The sequence below is a fragment of the Podarcis erhardii genome, assembly GCF_964252035.2.
Source record: "Podarcis erhardii genome assembly, chromosome: 1".
NCBI lineage: Eukaryota > Metazoa > Chordata > Lepidosauria > Squamata > Lacertidae > Podarcis > Podarcis erhardii.
Genome location: NC_138497.1, coordinates 88471820 through 88493350, shown reverse-complemented (window position 1 = coordinate 88493350; position 21531 = coordinate 88471820). Strand labels below are relative to the sequence as shown.

At 46.1% G+C, this 21531-nt stretch overlaps 1 protein-coding gene across 20 annotated transcripts in view; it reads right to left on the bottom strand.

Annotated features, from left to right (window-relative positions):
- The window catches only part of TNS1 (tensin 1), a 335674-nt gene that overhangs the window by 42798 nt on the left and 271345 nt on the right, over positions 1-21531 (bottom strand). For 12 of the 20 annotated variants that reach the window (XM_081852254.1, XM_081852268.1, XM_081852271.1 and 9 more), the window contains 4 exons: positions 14298-16034; positions 9478-9564; positions 8177-8218; positions 750-949 (listed from right to left, as the gene is read on the bottom strand). In XM_081852254.1, coding sequence (XP_081708380.1) covers positions 750-949; positions 8177-8218; positions 9478-9564; positions 14298-16034 — 2066 coding nt within the window. The remainder of the gene's footprint in view (positions 1-749; positions 950-8176; positions 8219-9477; positions 9565-14297; positions 16035-21531) is intronic. The other 8 variants (XM_081852256.1, XM_081852257.1, XM_081852258.1 and 5 more) reach the window with 3 other exon arrangements.

Sequence of the window (21531 nt, the reverse complement as noted above, 5' to 3'; positions counted from 1 at the left end):
TCCTTTTCTTGCCTTTATGACCCTTTCTCCTGCTCCTAATTTCAGAAAACACTCTGCTTCCGTAGTTGGCTTCCATTCCCCATACTGTCAGAAACAGATCCTACAGATGACCCGTTAACTGAGCATTCATAATAATTTGCTTTACTGAGTATTCATTCTGATTCATTTGCATCTTCCTGTCAGTCATTGATTCCACATTTTCAGTGCACTTCCCTGTCACTTTCCTAATTGCAACAGTCCATTCCCAAAATTAAAAAGTGGATTTGTGGCACTAGTGCAACAGAGGACCTTCATCCACTTTGATTACACAAGTCTAAATTTCCAGCATGCACTTGAATCTGTCCCGGAATATAGTGACGGTCCAGAGGCTTCCAGCAAGTGGCCAGAATAGGAGGGACTGATGGTGGCTCTTCCCAGTTTCAGCAACACAGGTTGCAACTGGTATTCCATCATGTTGGACATGAGAACAACCATGGACATTTCTGAGTCCCAAACCATTGCAACCTCTTCCAAAACTGAAGGAGCAATTTATACCCAAGGAATACTTAGGGAGGCCTACCCATGCATGTGCCATTTACTTAATCCATTCTACTGCCAAACTAAATTCATTGCCCTTCCCAACCCTGGCCCTTCCCTACCTACTACCAAGCGCTGGGGTCAAAGAGACATATATCCCCTCTGTGTTTCCATGCATGCAAGCAGCAAGGTCAGAAGGGAAAACAGTGTTTTAATAAGAAAAAGAAAAGCACCTCCTTGGGCCTTCCTCCAGGGTTGGCTGCGATGGTGCTGACCACCTCCGGTGAGACACAGTGAACTGGAGAACGAACTGTGGGGCTTCGTGGTGAACTAGGATCCTGGGGACTGTTCTCATACTGGCCTTCACTGGTGGTACGTCTCCGTACAGGGGCTTCGGCTTCTTCTGGTGACTTCTCCCGTGGTGACTGTACTCCTGAAAGTTCAATTGCACTGTGAGAAAAGTGGCGTTCCAAGCACAGGAAGAGCTTCAATACATTTAGAAAGTCTTTATGAGCCAATATTCAGATCTTTGGGCTGTGTCTTGGCTTTGGAAAGAAACTGAATCAATTAATCAGGAGAGGGGAAATGGGCAAATCCATCACTTTCCACCAGCGGATTATAGTGAAAACCAAACCAAACCCAACAAGCACAACTCAAAATTGTGACAACCCGGTTCATACATTTAAAAATCCCTGCATAATGAAGGAGCTGCATTGGAGAAAGCATAGAGTTCATGCTGAAGCCAAAAATCCCCAAGATGCCCTGTTCATTTCCTTCCTCGCCTCCTGAGCTGGGCTTCTGGAGGATAAGACGTTGGTGTGGATGCCCTGCATCGTATTTTACTTCTCTTACCTGGCTGTAATAGGTGTGTGCATGTGATCTGTGTGTAGGATTTATTAACATGAACCAAAGCACTGATTTACGTAGGGTGTACTTAGAGCAGGCAAACTTAACAGCCTGATTACTTTTTTCCTTCCATTCACCCAATATTACCACATATTCTTAGGCAACTTAAGATTTCTCCACCACAGTAATATATTCCCCTCCTTGTCTTCAGGCCTTCCTCCTCCTCCCTGCTCCAACATTTCCATACAATGACCCAGGAGGCAGTTGGCAGGAGAAGGCAGATACAGGTCAAGAGAAAAGCCAGCTCAAGGAATTGGAAGGGATCCTCATATACAATCCTTTCCACGCCACACTGAGCCAGAAGCAGGGTGTGTGTGCTGGGGGTGGGGGGAATAGGTCCAGGAGACTCAAGCAGTTGAGCAAAGCCACACACTGAAGGGGAAAGGAAGGGGGAGAAACCCCAAGGCCACGGGCTAACGTGGTCCAGAAAAGAGATCGAAGGCTGCTTGCTATTCTTGTCTTCTTCAACTTTCAGATTCAATCTAAGGCAACAGAGAGGAAAGTTCAAGTCTCTGAAGATATATGCTTTTTGTGTGGTGCAGTGGTTAGAGTGCTGGGCTAGAACCTGAGAGACCAGGATTCAAATCTCCACTTAGCCATGAGGCTTGGTGGGTGAGTGGCAGTTTCTTAGCCTAATCTACCTCACAGGGTTGTTGTAAATTAGGAGGAGAACCATGTATGCTACCCTGAGCTCCTGGGAAGAAAGGTAGGGTATAAATGTAACAATAAATTATAATTTAATTGGCTCTTATTCCCCCTAACAGTATATGCTCCCTGGATTAATTATGGGAAATGTTGATTGATGTGGGTGCTGATAAATTTCTCTTAGTGGTCTGGGGGGGTGTGCATACACAAACACAGACACACACACCCATCCCTAGTCTATTAAACTTGTTTATGAACGTGATGCTGCCAAAAATTGGAACGGAGGGTTCAGAGTGCAAACTTCCCTAATTTGGAACTTCTGAACTAATCGCAAACATTTCCACACTTTGGGCTTGGCTTACAATGAGCTTTGCTCTGGCTGCCACCACCATAGGCCTCTCCCCTTTCCTGTTGAAACTTACTTGTTAGCAGCAGCATAGAGAAGACTTGCTACTGCAGCCATTATTGGGCCCTGGAGCACAGCAGCAGCATTGTGGGTGCCAAGACACCTGGGAAATGTAGCTCCGTTACTGAGAAGCCCAAGCAAAGCTCAGGTAATTGTTGCTGCAACCTTTTAAAGCCTGCTTTAAAGGTTGCTGCAGTGGTTACTGCAACGGGGGGGGGGGGAGCTTGTTGGGAGATCTTCAGGCTTCATTGAGTTCCCAGTGATTAGGGATGGGCGAATCTGTCAATTTTGCTTCCTCTCAGTTTCTCATTTATCCAGGCTTGATATCACGTTCTCCACCTTTCCATGCCAGTTTGTGATTATTACTATTATTTAAGTCCTCATGCAGATTCATCAGCACTTTAGGGTGGATTTCTCCTCTTACACACTTTTTTGTTTTGTAAAGCGATTGATCCTGAAATTATGCATTCTGTATGTTATTTTCCACTAATATATGCACTTATATGCACACTTTGCATTAGTATGTGCATTTTTGTACACATTACTTGTCAGGAGAAGCACACTGCAAAATTCAGAGAAGTGCAGATTTCAAAAGACGGTTGTGTTTCGCTTTGTGCATTGTTTTGAAAATTGTGAACTGAATCAAATTTCTTTCCCATCCCTGCCAATGACATCACTGGGAGTGCAAGAAGACTCAGAACTGTGACTGGGCTATAGCTAAGAATGAGCTCAGCTTGGGGCTGTTCTAATCAAATCCAAATTAGTTTGTTTTAGGTGAGCCTGCTCCAAACTGAGATTGAAGTCTGTGGTACAGATAAACACCTTAAGATGTCTAGCGGTGCAGATGTGCCCTGATGTCAACCTGAGTCTCTGATTTCAACTGATGCATAACAGTGAAATCCTGAAAGTCATTTGCAGCAATGGATTTTGTTAACATGAAAACTTTGTAGCTGGGAACAGCACCTGCAATATTTCAAATTGTGCCCTGCAGCTGTGAAACGAAACAGCAGTGCCAGGGAACAGAGGCAGTCACAGCAAGCAGGAGACACCAAACTCTCATCAGTTGTGAAGCTGTGTTTGTTGCAGTGCCTGGACTTCTTTCTTTTTTCTTTTCCTTAAAGAAACCTGCCAGAGGGAGGGGTCTCGTTCACTAAATGGGGTAAGCTTGCTCCACCTCATTTACTTAAGATTTGCAGATGTAAGCTTCATGTCAGCACATTCAAACCCCAACTGGGGAAAAGAGCCCACTTATTTTATATAAGCAGCAATGAATGAATTCCCTCCTTCCTGCACCCACCTCACAAACACAATTGAATGATTAAAAAAAAAATTTTTTTAAGGCACTGGTCCCGGGGAGATGTCCTTAAAAAGTTTCTAAAACTCATGGGGCTTTGGGGCTGCTTTTGAGTCCCTTGGCTAATCTGGATCTCTCCCTGATTAGTAACAGCTATGCCATTTTCTCAGCTGCAGAGAGTCTTGCTTTTCACACAGCTGAAAGAAAAGGGAAGTTTCTTTTCTTTTTCTTTAAAGGAGGGAAAGAACAGGAATGCACAGATTTTGGGCAGCATTCTGAGATTCCCAAAACAGAAACCCACTTGGGAGGAGAAAGAGGAGGAAGCCAGAATCCATGGCAACAGAAGCAACCACAATACAACATCTGAAACTAAGGGAAATCCATTGATGAAAGGAGCAGTGAGCTCAAGCAGCACCACACACAAAACTCTTTAAAGTAAAGCAGCAGCATTTTGTGTGTGTGTAAAAACAGGGACAAGCGGTGCTAAGGCTGAACTAACAGGTTCAAGTCCAGCGACTGCATAGCTTGCTGGCCCCCAAGCATTCCAAAAGACTCCCCCCCAAGATAGGAAGTGAATGGCTGCACAGACAGACAAGGCTCTAGCAGCCCACCATTTTTATTTTAACAATTGCTAAGTCCAGGACAGTAGCGGCAGGGAGCTAAGCCACCCCTTTGGGGGTGCAGGACCAATGAGAGAAGCAAGGTTAGTAGGCTAAGGGAACTTGGCTCATCCTCTTGCTACAGTGATGCTCTCATTGGGCCTATGACCATGAGGCTGGCCTCTGCCTGGAAAAGCTCACTGTCACTCTCACCCTGGGGTTAGTACTTTAAAAAAAAATATGGTGGGCAGTTTAAGCCTTAGAGTAATTGGCTGGTGCAGCACCACTTTGTAGCATGTGCCAGCCAACAACTTTGTCCTCATCTGCCTCCTACCTATCTAGCCACTCAGGGAGGGAGAAATGTACGGCTGCCACCAAGGCAACCATGACAGCAAAAGTAAAAGAAGTCAAGGTAGAGCACCAGGGAGGGAGAGGTGCCCCCCCCTCAAACCAGGTAGTGCCTCTAAGGGAGACAAATCCCTTTCGGCAAGGACTGTTACCTGTCTGGTTTTAAACCCCAAAATATTTCAGTCATTTTTCAAGTTAAGCTTCAGCAGTTAAGTTTCAAGATCATCCTCATTTCAGTGAACTAATATATGCAAAATGTGTATATTATCCCTCCCTGCAGCCTTGTCACTGGAGAGGCACAAGATTTCTCCTATAGAATTGCAGAAGTGGAAGAGATCCAGTGAGCAGCATCTAGATCTAGATCTATCAGGCCTCTGGGAGTGGAAGTGGGTGGTTCCAGTTATCGCCACACTGCGTTGTCTTCCTTGAACTTCCTTGAATGTCTGAAGCTGGGGATAATGCATTTTCGGGGATAATACCCCCTTCTGTTCATACTCCCATCCTTTGGCATCAACAAGCAGGAGATGCATGGAAGTTGGCTTCCTTTCTAAAACCCTTAATCCCTATTGAATCATACTTTCTTGCAGTTGCTGGCATAAGCCTGAAGGCCAACACAAGCCCTTTGCAACTTTTAAGTTTTATCCCGAACACAATGAGCACAACATACAAGCAAGATGCCAGCTGTCGGTACCAGGAGACCTTGAGGAAAGGCACGAGTCTGTTCGCTGAGAAGCGAAAGGAGCATGGCACACAGGAAGGGGAAGGAGGGGAAGAGAGCAAGAAAGCAACAGCCTTGCTGGATGCTTGAGTGGGAAAGTCATTGGGAAGCAGTGAGATACGGGCAAAGGTCAGTGCCAATTGCAATGTGGGCAAAACTCAGACTGATACTGCTAATGTGCGCAGAGAAAGAAGCCATTGCCCTCTGATTCAAGGCATTCCATATAACTCCCACACCCAGAGAATGGCTGCCATAGTTCCCTCTGTATTGCTGCTGCATGCACATTTCAAACGTCTTCCGCCCTAGGCTTCAAAACCTTTGCACCAAACTTTAGAAACCCTCCACTTCCTCTGGCCTTTTTATTATATGCCTTATTTCCTTCTTCTCTTTAAAGCAGACAGAGGGAGGGGAGGAAGAAGGAGACCAGTGTTTTCAGAGCCAAGAGTGGTGACACCTTGGCTCAGGGTGACCAGGCTCCCTGGAATGGCTGAGGAGCAGGAAAAGCTGGGCACTAGCAACAGCGCTGCTCAACAAAATTATCTCTCTGGCACTGTCCTCCTCCTGTGCTATATTTACTAGCAAAACTCTAAGCTGAGAAGATACAGAGTGTCCCTTCCCTAGAGTGAGGCTACCATCTTCTGTAACCTGCAGCCAAGTTCTTCAGCCACACAGGGGAGGATTAGTTCCTTCCCAGCATTAATGGAATCCAGCAACAAGCAAGTGCCATCATGAAACTTTGGGTCACAGGACAGCTTCAAGGTGACTCATCAAGATGGCACTGGAAAACCCTTCCTACCGGGGCCAAGCTAGGCATGCCAGCACTGTTTACCTACCTGCACTGTTCACCTACAACTCTAGGAAGAAAGGATCTATTATTCATATGAAGTGGAGGGGAGGGGAGCTGAACCATCTCCCCTCTTCTGTGTCTCTGCCTCACAGTGTTTTCCCACTTGATGTACTACACTCAGGTCTGACACTAGAATTAAACTGGGCAGGTGGAACATTACTGAAAGCAATAGACCCTAGCTCAGCAGGTAAAAGATGTGCTTTGCATGCAGAAGATTCCAGACTCAATCCGAGGCATATCCATTTTAAAAAAGGATAAGGTTGGGAGTTATGGGAACGGCTCCTTCAGTCCCTGGATAGCTGCTGCCACTCAGACTAGCCTTCCAGGTATTGTTGAACAACAGCTCCCATTGGCTTCAGCCAGCATGGCAAAAGGTCAGGAATGACTGGGGTTGCAGTCCAACAACATCTGAGCAGCATACACTCACATATGCATTTATAGACATGTAAATGTAAGTCAATTCATAGCTTTGCTATTTGAATGCATGGCAAGTTCCTTCTGATGCTTAATTAAGCATTCTGGGTAAACTGCACACTATTACACCCAATGGCCCGGGGAAAACCATACCTTACTTTCTTTTTACCATTCAACTGCAAAGAAAGCATAGTCAGTTGATGTACTATAGTACATAAGAACAGCACTGCTACATTAGCCAAGGGTCCATCTAACTGATTGTTTGCAATAGGAGTCAGGCAGGTGCTTTTGGGAAGCCACCAGGCAGGACATGAAGGTAGCAGCTCTCCCCTACTCTTGGTCCCCCAACAACTGGTATTCAGCCGTAGGCTGCCTCTAGACATTTCCAGGTAGCTGTACCATGGCTAATAACAATGACTGAGTGAAACTTATGTTATATTACTTGACTCTGCAAGGATTCAGACAGCATATTTTATTTTTCAATTTGTATCTTTCCTTTTGTGTGGGCAATACTTGTATCAAAACTTCCTCTGGCATTTTGGAGGAGATGCCAAAGGAATATTCCAACAGCAACTCCTCCACTCTCAAACTGAAAGATTATTCACAAGAAATGAGAACACAGAGGTTTAATTCACAAGCCCACTCTTCTGAACATAGGAAACATTCTTTCATTAAAATAGTTTAGAGTCTGGTTTCTTATTAATAGATTAACATCCAGAGGAACTTTATAGCCTAAGTTCAGAGATAGCAATCTTGGCCTGGTAAACCATTGTTTATTGGCTTGAGAATGAGCTGCGTGGCCTCACACTCCACAGTTTCCCGTGATATCTTCAGTTTAACATCTGCACACAAAACTGGTTCTTATGTCACAGAAAAGTGACAAGCCAGGGTAGAAGCACTAAAGTTGGGTGCACGAGGACAGAAGAAGGGAGGAGAGAAGGGAGTGTAAGAACACACAGCTTGCTCTCAATGCAATAAACCATGGTTTATCAGAATAGACTTGTGGAATGTCATCTGGGCCTATTACAAGGACAGCCCAGAGCATGTCTCTAGGAAGTCCCCAACAATATTAGTAATTTCTCTCATTTAAACTAAACAAATAAATACCTCTTTCAACTTTACGTTCCTGTAGGAACATTATATAAAGCAAGTGAGCATGAGGATCCCACACAACCCCAAAGCAGTGATTGTGTGCACAGGAGCCCATCCTTCTAGTCTGCTGCTCTCTTTTGAATGTGACATTCCATTAGAATTTGGGCATTGTATGCATAGACCAGAGGTCACCGTTTCAAGTGGGGACTATAAGCCAGAGTGACAGGATATCAAGCATACACCATGCTGCTGCATTAATCCTGAAGCAGTGTGAGCACAAGAGGCAATGTCTATGGGATATTTTCTTGGGGGCCAGGGTGGGGGGTGGCAAAAGGCAGTGACCAAGTCAACTAAAGCACTGTGAAATTTAACAGGAGTACAAATTCCAAACCTGTAGGGAGAGAGGTGGGTGGATTCAGAAGAGCCAAGTATCCTGTATTGGGGCAAATGAAACACATAGAATAATAATAAAAAACAGCATCTTCTGTTGGAATGGCAACCCATCCTTTTTTTGCAGGGGTATAGAGATGTCACACATCTGCAATGATTTCAGAAGTAGTCCTAAGGCCACTGTGGAAATGGCTGTTAACTCTGATATACTGAGGCTACCTGCACCAATGAAAGAGATCAGAAAACAAAACAAAACAAGCACCCAGGAGCCCTTGCTGAATATGAGGTTCCGGTGAAAACTCGTCTCTCCTCTTCTGGCTCCAAGACCTCATGTTCCATAAATACCAAACATGCAAGAGAGATGCTTTGGAACAACCACGTGTTTGAAATCCATAAAGAGGCTCCTTTCTCCAGAGCAACCTGCTGAGTAAGATTCCAAGAATTCACACACACACACAAACACTTCACCCCTTCTGCTAGCCATGCTAGAAGCCCCTCTCCTGGTTCCAGTCAATATTGCCAGCCACAGCAGAAAGATCTGAAGTAAAACACCCCAGCGATGCCTGTACAACACACATAGCCCCTAAATAAACCTTGGTGTGCTGGCCAAGCACTACAGTGAGTGATCATCCCATTCCTGGATTCTGGCCTTCCTTTCTGCCCCAACTTCCACCCATGCAAAAACCTCCCCTTGATGTTATGGAGACACCTGACATAGCACCAACAACAAAGCAGCAGTGAGTGTGGTGGCCACTGAGATAAACAAGCCCCCTCCCCCAATCCTTTTGCAAGTGACTTCTGGTTATACCACAGATGAGCACCACACGTAGCAAATGAATCCACACACTGCAAGGGAAAAGGAGGAGGAAGCACAACCAATGATTAAAAGATAAATATGTAAGGAGCTTTTGGAGTTAGAGCAAGGCTGTAGAGTCCAAACCTGACAGGCCCCAAAACCAGGTCAGATCCTTCCCAGAATTCCCAACGGACACATTTTTTATCCACTGGGAATGCACAGCTGTCACATGTGAGGAAAGGACCTGGCAGTATTGGAGGTAATCTCTAATGTGGGAGGGAAGCAGGAAATCACGTTTTCTTGCCTTTCCGCACACAAATTAGGAGACAACCTTACTCTGGCACCATTTTGATTTTTTTCTGGTGCCATTTTGGAATGGACTCTCAACAGCCACCCCAGCTCTCTGTCCTGGTGTCCATGCAACAGCAAGGGAAACAGCAACCATGCAGGAGATCCACGGCAGAGGAGGCTGAAGAGAAAGGAGGAGAAGCAGCAACAGAACAAACCAGAAAAGGAGAAGGATCGCTGTCGGTGAAGAGGAGGATGGGGGCTTTTCATGCTCTTCCGGATGTCCCGGAGTTTGGCGTTGTACTCTGACAGGGGGAGACGGAGGTAGGGTGGGTAGGAATAGAGCAGCAGGAGAAGGTCAACCAAGGATGAAACAAAATCCATCACGGAGAGTGAGAAAGAGAGTGTGTAGTCAGAGACAGAACAAACATCACAAACAGACAAAGGAGAAAGGGGAGGGAAAATACAAGAAAAAATATTAGTTGGAAATACACCCCAGGCTTGAATACAATGTGATCTGGGGTGAAGCTGGGTCAACATCAGAATACGAGATACCATTGAACCAAGTCAATTACCAGCCTCTTCATGAGATCTTGGGTGAAGAGGTTGACCTCAGGAATATGTTTTGTGGGGTAATAAATCCCATGTAGTTCCCTGGCTTTCTTTGGATTCAAGAGGAGCTAGAAAATCATATGAGAATCATATCTACCCTGTATACTGTTTCTATAATTCAGTTATCAGTCGGGAAACTGGAGGAAACATTCCTTCATCTAATGTGCAGAATCAGCAGGATAATGACTGTAGAAATTGAAATATTGCAAGAATGTGGGGTGCACTGGCAGAACCACTCCTGCCCTCCTACCGATGCACCTGCACAGCACCAGGGCACAGATGTAGCTGGCAGCCCTGGAACACCCCTGTCTTGCCACTTGAACAGGGATTTCCAAGAGTGGGTAAACAAAACACACAAACAGTAATGGAAAACTTGTGGAGGCATCTCTGACTCAGCTGGCTCATGCTAATTGTTTCAGAGCTTCCATTTCAGGTCCCTGAGTCTCTGCGCCAGGCAGGATTTGCAGCAGTTGAGGGCGGTGGTGGTGATGGTGGTGAGCTTTCCCTGGGAAGGGTGTCCTCCCAGAGGCCTTTTGCCTTAATCATTACAGGCTGCTCCCACCCTGCTGCATAGGAAATCTGAGTTCTCATGATAGCGAGAACCAGGGAGGATGATGATCTGTGAAATTCCACACATACTCACCTTGGAACAAACAGGCAATTTATAGTAGCATGCATTGTAAATAACATGCTGGCCCCTGAGCTCTCTCTCTCTCTCTCAACCCCTCTCTCACAGCTTGTTCTAGCCAGTTCTATTCCCTCCCCTCCTCTCCTCCTCCTCTCTCTCTAGCACCATCCAGATCTCTTGCTTCACTCCATGTTCTGTGATCATGGGGCACTTATTACTGTGAACCTAGAGTGCAGGCTCTTGCTTCCACAGCAGCTATTCTTTCCCCAGGATCTCAGGACATAGTGTCCCTTGGGATTATACACTGGTCCATGTGCAGCTCAGATAGAAGGTTGCCACAGTATAACAACACTCGGAAAGGCTGCCATGTCCCCCCAAATCAGGAACAGGTGATTTGGAAAACGCCACTGTAAGCAGGAAATTCTGCACCAGTTTCCTCCCATGGTTCTGATTCACATATGCCCATCCACCATACCTTTTCTCTCCCTACCAGAGTGTTGCTATGTAGTAATGCAATGGGGTAAAAATCTATTCCTCTTCCATCTGCATCAGCATCTCCACGTGATGGAAGTGTGTGGGTGCATGCATGGCCATGGGGGAGGGAGGCAGCTCAGTGTAAATGGCAAATACAGTGGCTTGTGAACTTCCCAGAAGCATTTGGATGACCACTGTGGGAAGCAGGATGCTGATCTAGATGGGCCATTCATTGGTATGACCCAGCAGGGCTCCGAGGTTCAACTCACACACTGCTGTGTGTTGTTACTGCTTTACCGCTGGTTGAGCCCAGCTGCCCCCTGCCTTTGCAACGCAAAGTAAAATGGACATCAAATCAAACACTGATTCATCAGTCTGCTTTGTGCTCCCCTCTGCACTTCAAGTGGTCTTCCTGTTTTCTCGTATTACTTGTAAAGCACTAGGTGTAGATTTTAGAAACAAATAAGTAAAGAGGGAATCAATTTTGCACAATGCTGAAAAGCAAGTTTGGCGAGGATGGGAAACATGATGTCACCAACTTCCAGAAAACCAGAGCTGTTAACAGCTAGCTTCTGCTATGGACACAAAGAACTCATTTCCCCTGAGCCCAGTCTGGAAAAGAAAATTGTACATCTAAAGAAAATGTGGTGAGTGCATTTCTATAGCAGGTTTGCTCCTCACGCTATGTGTACCTCTGTATACACCCTAAGATGCCACAGTGACTCAGCCTCCAGCTTGGTTTCCCATCCTCCAGCCCTCCTTATCCCAGAACCAAGCCATTTCCCTTTGGCCAAATGCTTTTAATGCCTGTGGTCCAGGAGCTGAACTGGACAGAGCCCAGCAGCTGAGCCTGGCATTGCAGGCTGGATTATGTCCAGGACATTTCTGAGGAGCCCTGCAATTAAAAACTTTTATGTGTAATTACAATCCCAGTAGCTGCCAGGGCTGAGGCTGCATACCGGATACAAGACATCACAGGAGTCCTTAAGCAACACTGTATGTTGTTTTTATCAAGAAGCCCAAATGCCTCAGTCCCAAAGACTGATCATTTTGCAAAGTGTGCCCCCTCTCCCATCACTGCCCATAATTCATGCTTGGGCAACCCGGTCTACAGTGTGCCCTGTGGAGAATTAGTGAGGATGTCCAAGGGAATTACATGGAGGAAAGACTCCATTCTGGGACAACCAGTTAGAACCCATTAAAAAAGAGACTCAGCTGTACACATCAGAAGATCATTTAAAAAGTGACTCAGCTGTACACATCAGAAGAGCCTGAAAGTTCCCAAGACAAGGGCATGTGTGTATGTGCGCTCTTCATACTTAAACACAACATGAGGTAGAATCTAGAATCTCAGCTTAAAAAGAAAAAATATGTCTATGATTATTATGATTATTTTCAAATAACAAGCTTCTATCCCTCGGGGTCTTAGAGAAAGGTTTCTCCCCAAAAGTCAAGCAATGTCTGCTTGAAGGGATGGGTCAAACAGATGTTACAGGGGAGCTCCATGCTTGGAGCTGCTGCTACCCTTTTTCTTTCTGAAAAAGTGACCAGAGGGGAATGGAGGGCTGATTTGGATTTGGCTTACTAAGTACCGAGAGGAAAACCCGCAGGTTTAAAAAGCCTGTATATTTTCCTCTCAGAGGATTAAAACAACTTTGGGGGAGGGCTAATTTGGATTGGGGATGTGGAGAAGGCAAAGAGTTAAACTGCCTCATTTTCCCCATGGCATCATCTCAATTTAAATTGCCCCCTTCCCTGTGTTGACTTTTTCCAAAATATTAAGGTGTTAGGAGCTCCAAGCATGAAGCTCCTATATCAGTCATGTCTACTGGGCCCCTAGGCCCAAAGAATGATGATTGCGTGTCCCACCTATGCCTCCCCATGTGGCTTCCAGGACTAATTCCACTTGCTCCGCCCTCTTCATTCCATGCCTTCCCCTCATTTCTTGCCTTTTATTACTGCCCTGAATCTTGCAAAAGATTGCCCTGAATCTTGCAAAAGCCATACACAGAAGGAACTGTATGAATCCCACCCATTTAAGCAAAAGTGCATAATTTGTTCTGAGTAAATTTCAGCTCTCTTGGTGCCGAGAACACAGAGTCCTGTCCAAGACTGGCAGAGCACTGGGCTTCAGAGGAAGGGCATGAAAGAAGCGCCAAAGGCTATGGAATATTACCCTTTTGTGGGTGTGGTGGACATTTCCTTCCTGACTCAACATCTCGCAGCAGAATCATTAAAGGCTCTTGTGCCGCTCATTCAGTGAGCATAAAATCAAGTCAGAGCCCTGCCTTGTTTACAGCCATCTCCCCAGCAGTTGCTGAGCAATTCATTCCTAAGTTCCAACCCTGCCATGCATGTTGCATCCCATGCCTTAATGCCAAATACCAGTAAGTTACAAATCAGGCATGATGGCTTTCATCTGTTCCAAGCTGTAGGTTTGCAGTTAGCTCTGCAGAAACCTCGCATTAGCCACCAGGACTCAGGGAGACGCATCTAAATCTAGACAAGTGCATTCAATTGCCCCAGAGCAACAATCATTCTCTTGCAGAGGATGAAGGGAAGCCTCCCTGCACCTTCTGAAGGAACAGGGAGAGAGGCTGAGATCTAGGGCTGTCACTTGAGGCACAAATTGCCCTGGCAGCTAGGAGTGCCTTTTACCAGCTTCAGCTGGTAAGACAACTACGGCCGTGCGTGGGCATGACACACTTTATATAAGGACTATATTGCACACTAGACTTGCACTAACAAATACTTTGTGTCTAAGGCTATGTGCACACTATATATTTAAAGCACATTCTTTCCCCCCAAAGATTTCTGGGTACCAGTTTACCCCTCACAGTAGGGTAAATGCTTCTTGTTAAATAATCTGGAATGGGGTGTAGCAGTTGCACTAAAGAGTTACACTTCCTAGCAACTCTTAACCACCTTCAGTGCACAGAATTATTTGAGGGAAAGAATGTGCTTTAAAGGTATAACATGCCTTAGTATGGCATGTTTACCTCCCCAAAAAGCCATCCACCCCTGGCATGTTTACCCCAAAAAAACCCACCCACCCCTTGCATAGATAGATCCTACAGCATTTGCATGTTGTTTGCAAGTGTGGTTGCGAGAGCCCTCCTACCAGGCACACCACCCCCAGGATTGCTGTGGGAACAGTTCAGTTTATCCATTCTATTTTGGACTAAGCCACATGAAACAATCCGGGGCCCTGGAGCAGCATTCTTCTCCTACCAGCCCTAAAAGATTATGTGGGGGTGGGGGACTTCTGAGCCCTAAGGATAAAAACCCCTGACTCATAAGAAAACAGAGAATAAGGCTTCCTACCTGCTACCCTGTGGGCCACCAGACCTTCAAGATGCAAAGGCTCTTCCTCTGTGGGACGAGAAGGTTCCTCACTGTTCTCCGCATTCTTTATTGGTACCTGGGCTTGAATTGTCATCCCAGGGGATGGGGGCGACGTCAGCAGGGGATGCTGAGCTTCCATGAGCTTATATGCCATTGCGTGAGGCCTGGGAGATGTGGGAGGGCTTCCTGTAGCCTGGCCATAGCTCCTGGCTTGCTGGTTTGGATAGCCATAGGACAAATAAGCCTCCTGGTCATCCTGCGTGGGGTACTCTGGCTCTGCAGCATTGTGGAGCAATAGCTTTGTGGGATGAGCTTTAGGCGCCTGGTGGTCAGGCAGCTGGGACACAGAGATGCCCATGGAGTTGTGGGAAGGGCTTCCTGGAATAGGGCCAAAAGGATTGGTAGACTTTGGCTGCACCACTTGAGGACCAGTCACAGGCTGGGCAGATACTGAGAGAGCCACCGGGCGTGGTTTATCTTCTCTGGAAGACACCGGGACACTCTGGGACTTGTGCATCATGGAGACAGAAGGGTCCAGGTCAAGCATGAGCATGTTGAGGGCCTCAATGGACTGCTCTATTTCCTTCTGGGAGGCCACCCTGGGGAATTCAGGGATGCTGATGCTTTGAGGGGGTGCTGCTTGGGAAGGGCTGGGCTGAGGGCTTGCACTGGAAACACTGGGACTTTGGCTGTCTCGGGCACCATCCTGTTGGCGGGAAGGTGGTCTGCTGCCTCCACTTTGCTGCTGCCAAGAGTTAAGTCCCCTCTGGACAGCTTCCCGGCTACTCGTGCTCCGGGCTGGTGCCTGGGGCAGCTGGGGGCTCTCAGCAGTCGCTGTGGGGAAGGACTGCGAGCGGTATATGCCATTTGGATCGTAGCCGTAAGGGTACTGCTGGCTGGCAGCTGGCGGTTGGGGTTGCAACCAGCCAGGAGTGGGGAAGCCATGCTGGTAGTAGTCGGCCAAATTCTCCTGGGCAGACACTGAAGGACGGATGTGCCCATACGGGTCCTGGGGGTGACGTCCCATCATGCTCCGCAAGGTGTTCTGGTTGTTGTAGGGGTAGCCACCATTGATCACTGTCTCTGAATCATGCAGCTTGTCTATGCCGTTGAAGTTGGACGACCCATTGGGCAAGGAGTTGAGGCTCTCCATCCGAGGGGCCTCGTGGTAGCCCATGTCACTGGTGTTGGTGGTGCCATCAAATGACGAGAGAGTGCCCAGGCTCCCCACGCTGTGCCCATCCTGGTTGGGCAACTCGTCATCCAAAATGTCTGTTTCCCTCTCGGCCACCAAGCTGGCAGCTTCCCCGTTGACATGCACCTGAGCTGGAACGATGTGGCGGCCTGAGGTGGTGGAAGAAACCACTGCTCCCCCTCTGGGGTTGTGGTTATGCATGGCGGCCTCGTTCTCCAAGCCAAAGCCGCTGAGCAAGCTGTCAAGCTCCCGCTTCTCCTCTGGGGTTAGTATAGGGTTGCTTCCTCCGCTGCTGCCGGGGACTGTGGGCACTGCCTGCTCGTCAGTCTTGTCTGTCTTGGTGGAGGCGGTGGAGTTGCCTGAATCACTACTAACAGAGAGTGTGTGCTCAATGTGGTTGGGGGCAGCCGAGAGCGTGATGCGGTTGGTGTTGACGGTGCCGGTGCTGCCGTGAAGCGAGTCTTTCTTCTTCACCTTGGCATATAGGCTGCCATCCAGAGGCCCTTGGGTGTGACCAACCTCTGCATGGAGGAAGAGAGAAGGGAGACAGGAAAATCAATAACTGTTATGCTGCAAAAGCTTATGTGTTCCAATTAAGACATAAACAATACCTGGGCTGGTCGTCTGCATTTAGCTACAATGAGAAGGGACACTGCGACCCTGCCAACCAGCTGCCAAGCATTATCACATCCTGTGCCCTCCAGGCCTCTGAAGGCAAGAGACGCCAGCGTGTCTCTCTGATGGTAGCACAGCCCCTGCCATGTTCTGCTCCCACAGGACCTAATCGCAGCCAGAGAAGTGCTGGCGGCTACTGGAGTAAAACACATTTGCTGACTATTTTCTTCTCGACTTGCTATTACAAAACACAGCATGTTTTGTAGCAAATGTACCTGTATTGATCCCAGGATACATGAAACCTCTTTAGCAAGAGGTAAGCAAGTTGAGAATGGTTGGGACACCATGAAAAGGCAGAGACCAGAATATCCTCTAGTCAAGTCTGCACAAGTTGTGACCCACCGAGACAAAGGACTTCAATAATCCTATCTTTGCTGCATGACCGGGGGGGCGGGGGGGCTTTTAGGCACAGGCAGGCCCCAATATGCAGCTGATGGGTTGTGTTAGGTTTGGTGAGTCACCTATTGTACAGCCCTGATGTTGTATAACCCTGACGTAGCACCAAGGCTGGATCCTTCAACCAAAGGCTCAGAACATGCAACCTTCTCATAAGAGGGAAGCCAACCACCAGCTTCCATTCTATAGGTTTGGAATTTTACTGTAAAAGCAAAAGTAGCCAAAGTTTGTGTGCTCAGAGGAACATGGAAATTCATCTGGCATTAAACCTTAATTCAAGCAACAATGCTTTTTTAAACAGCAAAACAACAACAACCTGATTCCACCAACTAAAAAAAGCATTGTGTTCACTTTACAGTCCAAAATAAAACAAATGGTCTTGATGGGGATAAAAAGAGCTCTCCCGCTAATGTTTCATTCTGCTTTTGATTAAGATGTTTTGAAGGCCAGAGCCAAATTAAAATGGAGGGGGCACTTCTCACTAACACTTTAATCTATAATCGGCACCTCTTCTCCTCCTTTCAGTGATGAGAGAGGGAGCTGGAAAGGGAGGGAAAGTGTTTGTAGTGTCGGAGGTGCAGGAATTTACCTTCCTCTTCATACCCATTTAAGTGGTTGCCATGTTCTGCCTTCTCCACAAATGCCCATTAAGAGTGAGGGTCATGCAATGCTGGAAGCACTGCCTTCTCTCTCAATTCAGTTGGAATTAGGCAAGCCTGGTTGGCTATATGGCATTGTGACATCATGGCACTCACTAATAGTGGTGCTTGACAGGATGGGGTCACTTCAGAAAAGAGAACCTAACTAAATAAAATAAAATAAATTATATCAAACTAGTGAAAAGAAACATGGCTATGAATAGCACTGGGAATGCTTTTAAGAAATGTGTGTGTTTGTGGAGGAGAGCATTTTACACTTTTGCTCACCATACGACTGTTTTGTATAAACCACTTGGAGGTTTCTCACATTAAACGATATATAAATCATGTTAAATGGATGGATGAATGAATAAACAAACAAACAAACAAACAAACAAGCGGAAGGTCCATCTAATTTTCACTAGCATCACGGGCACTAAGGAATTGTATAGACAGATCTAGAAATGAACCTTATGCTGCAGGTGGTTTGCAAGGTAAGGCAGCAATGTTTTGAGGAGATATTTGATCTCCTCAGTCATGGGATTATGCAGCAACAGGTTTTCCCCAACTTCTTTGGGCAATCTATTATATTCTTATAGTCTATTATACTATTATAGTCAAGACACTGGTGACAGTTCATGTGGGCACAGAGGACCCACCTACTCTGCCTCAGCTGCACTGTCTGCCTATATGCCCTAATAGGTAAAGGTAAAGGGACCCCTGACCATTAGGTCCAGTCGTGGCCGACTCTGGGTTTGCGGCGCTCATCTCGCTTTATTGGCCGAGGGAGCCGGCATACAGCTTCCGGGTCATGTGGCCAGCATGACTAAGCCACTTCTGGCGAACCAGAGCAGTGCACGGAAACGCCGTTTACCTTCCCACCAGAGCGGTACCTATTTATCTACTTGCACTTTGACGTGCTTTCGAACTGCTAGGTTGGCAGGAGCAGGGACCGAGCAACGGGAGCTCACCCCGTTGCAGGGATTCAAACCGCTGACCTTCTGATCAGCAAGTCCTAGGCTCTGTGGTTTAACCCACAGCGCCACCCGCATCCCTTATATGCCCTAATAGTGACCATTAAAGTCCTCCTGAAACATCTGGGGCCAAGTAAATCAAAGGAGCACCTGTGGGCTATACTGTAACCTGTCAAGGATTTGAGATCAGCCACCACAGCTCTGTTCATGTGCCCACCAGGAAGGGAGGTCAGGCTGGCTGGTACAGCAGATGAGACCTTTTCTGAGCCAGCCCCACAACTATGGATTATTCTCCCACCCACCCCCAGATAAATGATGAGCCCTCCACCTGGGTTCTTAAAAAGGTCTTTGTTCAGGACTGCTTTTAAAAAGGTGATTTTATAGATGACAAACTTCAATTTATAGTCTTACATTAAAATAGTGGGCTGTGATCTATTGATCTAAAGTACTTTTACTGCTGTTATCATGACTGTGATTATGCTGTTTATTTGTTTTTAATCATTTTAAGAAGCCATGACTTAAAACCATGGCATCTAATACATTATTACGTAACAACAATAACAACAATTTTTATTATACTCTTGTGCTTATGTAGTCATCAATGGAAAACTATGTGGTCTCATTAGATCACACATAACTTTCTCTTTGCAGCTGAGGTTTCAGGACTGCTCCATGTAGGGATTTTAAGCATGCATGAAGTGGGCTCATGAAACATAATTTTTTTTTTAAAATGGCAATGTTTAATTGCACAGAAAACAAAGCAATTTGGGATATAGGATTGTTTCAACATGAGTTCCAGCTCATACTGGAGGATCCTTTCTTTCTCATGGAGAAACGTTTTGCCTTTTTCTTAGGTCTCCTGTGAGGTTTCCTGGAACTGGCTGCACCACAATATGGAATGCTTTCATTTAGGGGGGAAAAGTGACTTCTATCTGGCAATAAGCCAAGAATTGACTTCAGGAACGGAAGATGGCCTAATGGAAGAGTGTGAAGTCATAGGGCTCCTATCTGCAAACAGCAAGCACTTCCGTAACTGCTTCGAAGTTCTAACCTGCCAACTGGAAGCCCAATTTCTTTCCTACAGAACATTACCTAAGCACAAGCATGTGCACACACAAACACAAACACACAGAAGCAGCAGGCACAAAATGAAAATAGGTATAGACCAACCATCACACAAGGCAGACAACCAAGTAAAGTTGTGTTGTCTTCACTGAGAGCATGCCCTACTTCACTCCCCTCTTTCTTAGGTACTAAAGCTGTAGAATACTTCAAAAAGAGAGAAGAGAACACCAAACTTGGGTGTTTATAGGGGTGTGTGGGTGGGTGTAGCATAACAGTGCATGTGGACACACACAAATATTCAGCAAACGGGAACAGACATGGACTCAGAATAACCACCATCACCGATTGCATATAATATACTACTCAAAAGCAACAATCACACTTTTTATATGTGTATACACAGAGTAACCATCAAGAAAGACACACAGAGACAGTAGTGCTTAACCAGTATATGCCCAGAGAAGCAGCAGCACACAATGTACATTCTTTCATACACCAGCAATTATGGAGCAGTGGTACAGATACACATTCAGCACCATTCCAAAATTTATTTAAAGTAACTGTTTTCCAGAGAACGCAGACATATGTATTCACAAAGCTGCAGCCATAAAGTATACTAGCTTACCACCCAGTGTTTTCTATGTATCCAGCTGACCCAAGCCTATCAAATAATTTCTGGCCCCTTTTGAGACGCAGCTCTCCACACATAGCTTCTCTAAACTGACCTTTTCCCACAATGGTTATTTGTAGCCCAGGTTGCCCATCAGCTGGCATGCCTCCCACTTCGCTTTAAAAAGGATGGGACGAAGCTCTAACATTCTTCCCAAGGGCTGGGCAACCACACACATAGCCCTCAAATCAACTGGTGAACTTTGTGGGGAAGCCACAAAGTAATACTGGAGGAGAAAGTTCACTCCACTCCCCACTTTTCTTGAAGGAACACCAGCTCTCCAGATCTCTAACCCCCTCTCAGCTAGTTTGTGTGGAGAAAGATGGAACTGTGGCCATGGGTGAATGTGTCCAGGTCTCTTCTTGTTGCTGCACATGGGGCAGGTGGCACTAATAGGAAACAGAGGAACAAAAGAAAAAGGGGGGGGGACACATGTATCTTTATTTGGTCAATGGGACCAGCATCCGCCTATTGGTGCCAGTAGAACCCTCTCAAAGTTATCCTTCTGCCAAGCTCAAGTGATTATTTTTAAATTGCAAACACAGCCAGAAAACATCCCAGAATGCACCCTGAGTGTCATCCTATTTGAAAGGCCCACGGTAACATTAGTAGGGGACACAGAGGAAAGAGACTCATCCCTTTCCCCTGCAATGCCATTTTCAGAGGGGAAAGAGCACATTAAGAGGATCTGTTTATTTACCATTCACCCTGATCTGCTTGCACGGAGCTTACCCAGCCGTTAGACAATGTCTGGTCTTTATTCAGCACTTGTTCCAATGTGTTACAGTATATGGCAATGAGCATTCAACCCAACTTATATGTGTTCATGCATTTTTCAATGCATTTCTCCATCACTTTCCAAATCACAAAAAGTTTGGGGTTTTTTTCTTTTCCCTTTTTAGTGGATTTGCTATGCAAGGGTGACAGAAGTCTGTAATCCACTTTACTGTGCAAACCTAAAGTTCCGGCAGACACTTGAATCCCTCTCACAAAATACAGAGGATGGTATTCAGTTAAGTTTTCCTCAAAGTCAACTCACTGAAATTAATTAGCACCACTAAGTTATGTTTATTAATACCAACTGGTCTACTTTGAGTAGAACTTAGTCAACCACCATCCTGCCAGTCTGAACATGCCACAGGCCACTTAGCAAAAGAAGGGTGGGGTGTCCAGGGTGCCTCGGTTCCATAGGGCTTACATTGTTGTGTACCCCCAATGTTGAAGATGAAAATGGGTCTAACAATATTTGTGGCAAGCAAGAAGTTCACATCAAGGTATGACAGATCAGGGCCAAGTCAGATGCAATTTGACATCTATGATCAGGAGTGCCCACCATTTTATTGTTTTACATAACAGCAGCAGCTGTGGGAAACTGTTGGAGCTGTTTATTCTACTTAACAAAACGCAATGGACCGCTTGATCAAAAGAAAAAGAAAAACACCTTAGCAGTTTACATAAAATACTATAAAGTGTTTTATCAAAAGTTACACATAAAATCAACAAAATTTGGGTTGTCTGTGTTTCTCCTTAAAGCTGGCGTTATGGTACAGAAATGATGTGCAGCTAAAGTCTGCTTTCACATTGGCATTTTCAGACCTAA